This window comes from Uloborus diversus, chromosome 1, assembly GCF_026930045.1.
Source record: "Uloborus diversus isolate 005 chromosome 1, Udiv.v.3.1, whole genome shotgun sequence".
NCBI classification, from domain to species: Eukaryota; Metazoa; Arthropoda; class Arachnida; order Araneae; family Uloboridae; genus Uloborus; species Uloborus diversus.
The window spans coordinates 13,844,435-13,853,259 of NC_072731.1; the positions used below are offsets into that span (position 1 = coordinate 13,844,435).

An 8,825-nucleotide genomic window follows, 5' to 3' on the forward strand; every position below is an offset into this window, starting at 1 on the left:
TCCCAGTTAACTTCCTCGATCGCTTCCTTTGAATCGCGGGAGCGAACAAAGCTTGAACGCATGATGTCATCAACTGCTTAGCATGACATCATTTACAAGCTGCTTTTTCATTGGTTGAACGAGAGCGAATCAAAAGCGTGGAAAGTGATGTCAGGACTAAAAATAGCTATTAGTGCATTAAAACTGGGAAGTACTTTGTGATAGGGTTTTGTTGAGACCAGTTGCGTGTGTCGGGTCGACGTGTAACTTTCGTTCTCTTGGTCCGCAAAAAACCCGCCGATTTACGGAAACAATAAACACCCTTGTTGATAAATGGTTTATTTTGGATGATTAACACTCTGTTTAACTAATACCAAAGGTAAGAAACATATATTGCTTTTAATTAATAGTTGTTCAATATTCTATTCGATTAAAAAAAATGTTTTAATTTGCATTAACCAAACGGTCTTATTTTCAACTTATATTTTTTTTAAACTGGGAATTTTTGAAATTTTAATTAATGATTGTTATTTTCCAGATATTTACTTTTTCTAATTGATAATTAAACCAATATTACAACAGTACAATGATATAATTTGCGATATAGTTATAATTTTTTAATTGAATTTAAGTTATTGAATTTTTTCAGTGCCTAAAATTAAACCTAAGCGTTAATGGTTAATGTGAAAAGTCTTATATTTTCGTTGTTTCTTTGTAAGCTCTTCAAATACTTGTTGCAGCTTGACTAATCTGCCATTGTACGACTTGTAAGAATTTAAAACTCGTCGTATTGTTATGAACGTTGACAAAGGAGATATATTTGCTTGTTTCTTTTCATAAAATAAATTTTACATTTTTACACTTATTGTTAACAATGTGCTTATTTTTATTTCAGGATCAGAATCTCTTCCCGACAGACTATGGCGACAGTGCTGCCATCTACTGTTCAGGAACTTAATTCCATGCAAAGCACCGTTCTATTTTCATCACCCAACATGTACGTGAAAGATTCTAACAAAGGTAAGTTTAAATTGTGAATGTCTGAAACAAATTGCCTGCACATTTTTTTTATTTTACAAAACATTGCAGTGGTACTTCTTTACAACGATGTAGTTTTCAAGCTGCTTTTTTTTAACTAATAGGAGAATATGGTTTTACTTGATTGTCATGTTTGTCTTATTAATGAATTTCATTCTGTATTTTGGGTGGCTAGTTTGTGATTCGTCCAACTTATTCGATTTAAAGAAGTAACTTAAATCCTTAAATGTTTTTGAAATGTTGCTTACCAAAATCTCAGCATGAAATGCGGATCTTCCAATTACTAGTGATTGAATACTAAATAATGTTTACAAATTAAAATATTTTAGTCTAAAGAAGCATATTTTAGAGTTAGTGTCTTATTTAGAAATTAAAATGAATTTTCACTCAATTTCCAGTGAACGTATCTGCATACTTATCCTTTTGCATTTGTTTATAAAACAGCATCACAGCAGTTAGATGTTTCAAAAGCTAGTGTCTATCTCCCAGTTTGGGGACATATAATACATTAAACGCCATGAGCATTACATTACAACAAATTTTTATTATTTAGTTTTGTCAATGTAAAGTGATTTTAATGCTCATGCTCATAAAATGTGTAATCTATATCAGATATCTTATTTATCTCTTAAATTAACTTACCTTTTTCTTTGGTGACATTCTCGCTACGAAAGTTCTTGTTCAGCTTGATTATGCCAAATTTTGGAAATGTATTGTAGTGTTTCCCCCAGAACAAAAAAAGGGTAGGGTGCTTCCAGATAAAAAAAAGGCACTTTCAAGTATATATTTTATAGTAGAAAGGGTGCTTTTTTTCTCTTTTTGTCATACTATATGTATACAAGATTCAAGTATCCTCATATACAGTCGGACCTCCATATATCGAAGTAGCAAATTGCCGGAAAAAAATTCGATATATAGAAATTTCGATATATGGAAACTATCTTATTTTATCATAAAAGTATCCTAAAACATTAAAATAAAAGCTGATTTTCGTGAATGAAACCCAATTTCTAATTTATACGAGTATCGGATTAAATGAATGTTAATAATTATAAAATTAACAGAAATTACATTTTTACGCCAACCACACATCTTCATATTCTTCGGCAATTCAACTTGATCGCAACATTAGGGGATTTTCGTTTTAACAATGTGATCGAGAGAAAAGTAAAAAATCAATCTACTTAACTTGAATGATTTTTACTAAAGCTAAGAAGACTAGAAATGATAATCAACATACAAAAGGGATAGTTTGAAACTGATTGTACAGGTCTACTGGTTACAGCTAAGATTTGAAATAAACTTGAGGGAATTTATGAACTTCAGAACGGAACAACGACTTAATTACACCCCCTTTAACCCCAGATTTCTTATGAGCTCCGTAGCAACCTTTAGTGAGCGTAATTTCTCCTCTAACCTTCATTTTTCATGAGACAAACAGTCTAAAGTGGAAAATAAAATCTACGAATGTATCGAAAAAAATTTCGATATATAGAGATCTTTTCGATATATAGAAACAATTTTTCTATATAATGAACATAGAAATTTGCTGGGATTTCGATCTATAGAAAATTTCGATATGTGGAAGTTCGATATATGGAGGTTCGACTGTATATAATAGCAAATGATCGAGTAACACTGATTTCGTCAACAATGAAACTTGAGCCACGCCATCATATTTTGAAATTTTTTTTTGGAAATGTTTGACATGCCATGGAAATGCTTTATCTTGTCGAGGCTGAACTAGTTCCGGTAACTTGACTCTTTTACTGGTAATTCTGTCATTTTAGGATAATGAAGAAATATAAAAATGGTCAACAAATGAACGCTATCTACTGGATTTTAGGGTTAATTCACTGGAGTTAGGGTTAAAATTTCAACTATCAAACTATCACCAAATGGCCAATGGCTTCGTTAAATGTAGAAGCAATTTCCATCAATCATACCTTAACGGGCGATTTTCAAGTTTTTCAATAGTAGTTGTTTTTAAAAGCTTTAAAGTTTAACTGAAAAGATAATGCTAAAAACTTTCAGATTTACTCTGAATATTCAGATTTACACTGAAATCAAATTATGAGGGAAACAAGGTGATTATGTTTTAAGGCAAAGCTTTGATTAATTTGACCTTTTGCAAAAAAAGTTTGCTTTCATGGCAGAGTTTTGTTAAAATTTCTAAGACTTAAGGAGGAGACTCTGAGTAATACAAAAAATGAGGCGGGATAATGTGCCCTCCTAAAAATGCTTGGAGGAAGCACTACATTGCCTTATAACTTGCTGAACTTGTAAAAATTTCCAGTTGAACATGTAGCGGATATAAAGTTATCATGAAATTAATGCCACATAAAACTGGCTATTTTCACAGGACAATTGGGGTTCTTTTTCTGGAGTTCTTTAAATTTCCCCCATTATATCACTACTTAGCAGGAGAATGTAAAAAGATTGGTCCGTTGCATAAAAAGTTTGGAACTCTTGTAACACTCGTAAATAATTTAAAAAAAGAAGAATTGCGTTTGGTACAACTCAATGGCAGAATAGATTCTACATATAATGCAGTAATAACTGAAGATTCCCATTTTTATACTTTTGTTGTCTGGCCCTGAGGTACAGATATAACTTATATTGCTTAGTTTCAAATGTAGATTTCATGATTTGTTTCAATTTTAGGATTTGAAAATATCGCAACAGAGAAACGCATCAAACGAGAGGTCAGCCTGCCCACTGGTGTCGAGAACTGGAACATCGGCAACTATGAGTCGTACTTGAACTTCGAGGACAACCTGATCCCCAGTCCTTTCGAGGCCGTCCAGTCCGAGGACAGACTAGTTCCGGAGGAAGGCTACCAGAGGGGGAGGTGCGAATCATTCTCTTCCGCTTCTTCGGCTGTCGAGGACAACAAGCCTCTGGTTTATCACAATTTGGGAGTCAAGTCATTCAAGACAGTTGCCATGGATTCCGGATCAACTTGCTTTTCTTCAGATCATTCTTACCTCAGTTCAAGTGCATCCAACATGAAGTTTTTGGATGTTGAGGAGACATATGAAAACCTGGATGTCTTTTTTCAACAGGTAAATGTTTAAAATATTTTCTCATAAGGGTACATTCCCATTAAGGGTACACCACTCAGTTTGGCAACTTGTTTTCTTTTACCTAGGCGGGAAAAGATGAATAATATTTCTGTCTGCGAAACGTTTGCTGCTTTTTTTTTGTTCTTCATTTTAATGGAACATTATTTATTAATGTATCTATATAGTTAATTGGTGAATCATATAATGATACAGTTAATTGGTAAATCATATAATATTTTAATGGAACCTTTATTGCTGTGTTATTTAGTTTGTGGAGTATTTTACTCGAACTTTTTTTTAAATGGCTTGTTCTTTTATTTGACGGCTTGTTTTACTTTTGAAATGCTTCATTTAAATATTTGGTGGCCTATTTTTTTTTTCATTTTAATTTGTACTTTTAATCTTGTCAAATGACCTATTTTGTAAAAAAGTTCATTTAAAAAAAATGTATAATATCCCCAAGTAGATTCAATGTAATTTTGACCAAGAGCGTGCAGGTATTAATAGGAAACTCAAAATGTGACGAGTGACGTACCTTTAACAGAAAATACCCTGACAAGTGTTTGAAGAAAACAATTTGTATAGTACTATCTCCTTACAAGCTCCTTATTTTTAGTTCTGTAAATACGTGGATTTAAAGCTTTTCTTCTCTACTTTTAAAGTTCAGATAATGCCGAGGGCAGTGGAAGAATTAATCCACAACACACTGCAAAGCACTGTTTATACAGTTGTCTGACATTTAATTATAATTTTCCCAAACTATTTATAATAATTTTGATCTTTATGATATTGCATTTTATTATTGAATTCTATACTAATTTTCTGTTGAGATACTGGTTCATGATGAATACACGAAAGGAACGTTTAAACTTTTACTTTAAAAAATTCTTTGTTTTGAATAAAGTAGCTTTTCAGTTTTATCAAGGCTTGAAAAATTTGCGATAAAAGAATTTTGTGTATGCACATTTTTATGATCCCAGGTTGAGGAACTGCATATGAGTATTAGTAAAAATTTTAAATTATTCTGTATAAATAGAAAATTTTTCTAGATATGTATGTAAAAGATTCTTGCTGTAGTGTTACATTTAATTTTTGTACCAACCTTTATATATTTTAAATAAAATTTAATGTTAATAAACCAATCCTTATAGATGAGCCATTGATATATAAAATAAGGGCCTGTTATTTCGAATTTTTCCGAAGGGGGGGGGGGAGGGAAGTAAAGGTTATATTCTATACTCAAAGTAAATTATACTAAAAATAGCAAAAACTATGCCCACTTATATTTAAATACATTGAAAGGGTTGCCATGCCATAAGGAGACCTGTAGAAATAGGGAAAATTCAGGAAATTTTGAATTTTTTTTTTTTTTAAACCTGGAGAATAAAAGGAAACTTGGAAAATTTCTTCAAAAAACATGGAAAGTACAGGGATTTTATCCTTTTTAAAAATTGACATTGCAAAAATCATTGTTCACACATATAAACTGCCAAAAAGTATTATAATAATTAAATTCATAAATAAAATATAATAAATTATAATTTTGAAGGTTTTTTTAAATATTTTTTAAAATTTTATTTAGTTAAATATTAAAATGTCTTTCTTAAAAATCAAACACGATTCATCTCAAAAGTCAAAACATATTTGCAGTTAGTTTAAGCAGAATTTCAATATTCAAATTCAGTAGGAAAAAAATCTGCTGTGGACACTACACTTCTTAGTACATCTTATAAATAATAAATGTATTTTAATATATTTTTTAAAATTTACACCACACTTAAAAAAATTTACATCATGATCCTGCACACAACCAATATTATTCATGTTATCACAAACATGTTTTAATAACAAACTAATATTTCTGTTAAAATGTGAAAAACCAAAATCTTCATTATCATCATCCGTGGCATGAAAACCCAGGGTGGGTCAAGGCCTTCTGTACCAGCCATTTCTATCCTTCTCTATTCACCAGCTAAGCTCCTCTAGTTCATAAACTTAAATTTTTTTATTTTACAAGCAACTTTTTCAAACATCAGTGTTTGCTCATTTGTAAGATTGTATATCCAACAGAGAAAACACGGGGAATTTCCCCCCAGAATTGAGTGGCGACTCTGATTAATCCCCCTCCCCCAAATGATGGACATCATTTCTAAAGCAAAACATAGGCAAATAAGAAAAAAAAAATCGAGTCTCAAAGTTTAGTTTTTTATCTAAAAGAAGAAACTAACAGATTTATGTTATTGTAGCATAGGTTGATCCTACAATGAATTTAGATTACTACCAGATTCAATATGAATTGAAAATGTTATTGTCATTTTAATATTTTACAAATGCTTTTTTTTCTTTTTAGGTGCCAGAACTAAATGTCACGGATAGTATGTCTTCATCATTATCGTCATCTGTTCCATCACCGGCTGAAGTACCAAAATTTGAATTTGCTGATGTACAGGATAGTTTTGGATTACAAGCTAGCTCGAGCCAAAGCAGCTTGGACAACTTATTAAAACGTACGGCCGACATCATTTCCAGCGAGGACGAACTCAACCCTGCCAAGCGTCAGCGAGATGCACCCATTGAGACTTACTACTTTGAGCATCGAAGAAAAAACAATATCGCTTCCAAAAATTGTCGTAAGACTAGAAAAGAGAAACAGAAAGAGATGGAGTCAAGGATTTCAGATTTGGAGAAAGAGAGGGAGGGTTTGAAAGTGGAAGTGCGCATCTTAGAAGAAATGATACAAGCCCATAAACAGAAAATTTTTGAAATCTTACGACCACGGTAGAGGAAACTGACATTGTAGCTCATATTTTCATTTGTCGCATGAAGTTCAGCACATTTTAGCATGTGATCTTTTCTCATCGTAAGATTTCTTTCAGATTGATGTGATCTTATGAATAAACATTTAGGACTTTGAAACATTATTCTGTAATGTAACTAAGACTTATGCAATTAGTGCATTAATAATCTTAAAATTTGTTACGATGAACAAAAAAAAAAATTGAATATTCATTTTGAATTTCATTTGTAGCTCACCAAAGTGATATATTTTCAAATTCCTGTTGAAGAATACTTCCTACTGTCTAATGCATAAAAGTATTTTTAAAGAATGCATAAACATAAATGTGAAGTAAAGAAAGTTCTAAGTATTCTTATATCAAGATTTTTATTTGAATACTCGATTTAGTTTAATTGTAGAGTATTTCAACTTCAATCAATGTTAAGAAATTTTTCGTTAACCAAACAGCTGCAAGAATTGTTTTTTGTTTTGATTGGCAGCTTTAATTTCATTATTTTTTATTTCAAATGCTTTTCACTTAAGTCCAGCTGGTTCTGGTGAAATTTTTAGAAGTAAGAGCATTTGGAACACCGTTTCCAAGTTTTAGCTCAATTTACAAGGAAACTTGGAATGCATTATACATGACCACAAAAATAGCATATTCATTGTTTAATTTAAAATGTATGTATTGGTACTGCAGAAAAACCAATGCATATTGTATATATTTTATTGTAAATAAATGTCAAGATTGTTTTTTTCAGTTTGTGTTTTTTCCAATATTTAAGAGTGCCTAATCAAGTGTTCATATACAGTGAAACTTCTCAAAGATAACCATTCTTTCTTATAGCTGAGATCAATAAAGGGAGGTTTGGCTAAATTTAGGGAAAATATTCTAATGAAAGGATTCATGGAATTTAATTATTTTTTTCTTTTAACAAAATTCATTATATTTTCTACTTTTCATTGAACTTGAGATGTTGCTCAAGTTCGCACTAACTGTACAGTACAACCTCGTTTATAAAGACTAAATGGGACCAAAGGCGATCTGGATGATCGATAATCTGGGTAATATGAATAGTAAGCAAAACAAACCCTTAAATATGCAGACTTACCATTTATTTGGATGAAAAAAATACATAGAATTGTTTACAAGAGATAAAAAATGTTATTTAAAAAAAAAACGTTTTTAGCGAGGAATTAGTCTACAGTCTTCGGTTTCAAACAATAGTGATGTTTAAAACGAAGCGCGGCTATGCAGAAGCTGTGCCGTGTCTTCAATAGATAGTAAAACGTGGATGTTCAGCGCACTTGTAGTTGGGGGGTCATTCTACAAAAAACGTGCTTTTTTTAGGTTCAGGTGGTAAGTTTTATAAAAATATTTATTTTTAAGCACTTTTTTTATGAGATTTAGAAAAGTTAACAAATTTTGAAAATGATCAATACAAATTAATGATGTTATAAAAATTTTTAAATGTTTTTTTCACTGAACGGAGGGATACTTGTATGCCTCCGTTACATGTCCCAATACATTTCTTCCCATGTCCTTTTTTATTTATTTACTCAATACAAAAAAATATAACAGATTTAATAGTGAATAAATCATTTGATGTTTTTTTACTAGGTTAAAAGAATTATGGTATAAAATAAAAAATATGTAGCATTCATAATCTTTTGAATCACTGTCACAGTATTCTTGTATCCTGCGTTAATGATTCAATTATTAAGTAGTAGAATTTCCTATAGATGGCAGTACTGGCAGCTCATTACAGAGGTTTAGAATCAAAAGCTAGCCCTTTTCAACTCTGGGTCTTCATAATGAAGCTTAAGAATTTAGTGTGAAAGAATTTCAGCACTATTGTCTTTTAAGTCAAATAGGTCCTTAACTTTGTGTATCCTCCATTCTTGAGTTAAAAAGGAAAGAATTGTTTGTGTACAATAAAAAATTTTATAGTTAAAATTGAATCACT

The 8,825-nt window shown here is 31.1% G+C and overlaps 1 protein-coding gene across 1 annotated transcript; it reads left to right on the forward strand.

Annotated features, from left to right (window-relative positions):
• The first annotated feature begins 213 nt into the window (after nt 1-213).
• On the forward strand, nt 214-7,618 carry LOC129234431 (uncharacterized). The gene is made up of 4 exons (XM_054868430.1): nt 214-358; nt 875-999; nt 3,682-4,082; nt 6,433-7,618. Exons 2-4 carry the CDS (start codon nt 900-902, stop codon nt 6,862-6,864), a joined length of 933 nt encoding a protein of 310 aa, XP_054724405.1. The 5' UTR covers nt 214-358; nt 875-899; the 3' UTR covers nt 6,865-7,618.
• The last annotated feature ends 1,207 nt before the right edge of the window (nt 7,619-8,825 follow it).

Coding starts and splice junctions, on each gene's coding strand:
- LOC129234431 (XM_054868430.1), top strand. CDS start 900: ATGGCGACAGTGCTGCCATCTACTGTTCAGGAACTTAATTCCATGCAA. Junction 1,000..3,681: donor CGTGAAAGATTCTAACAAAG/GTAAGTTTAAAT, acceptor TTTCAATTTTAG/GATTTGAAAATATCGCAACA. Junction 4,083..6,432: donor TGGATGTCTTTTTTCAACAG/GTAAATGTTTAA, acceptor TTTTCTTTTTAG/GTGCCAGAACTAAATGTCAC.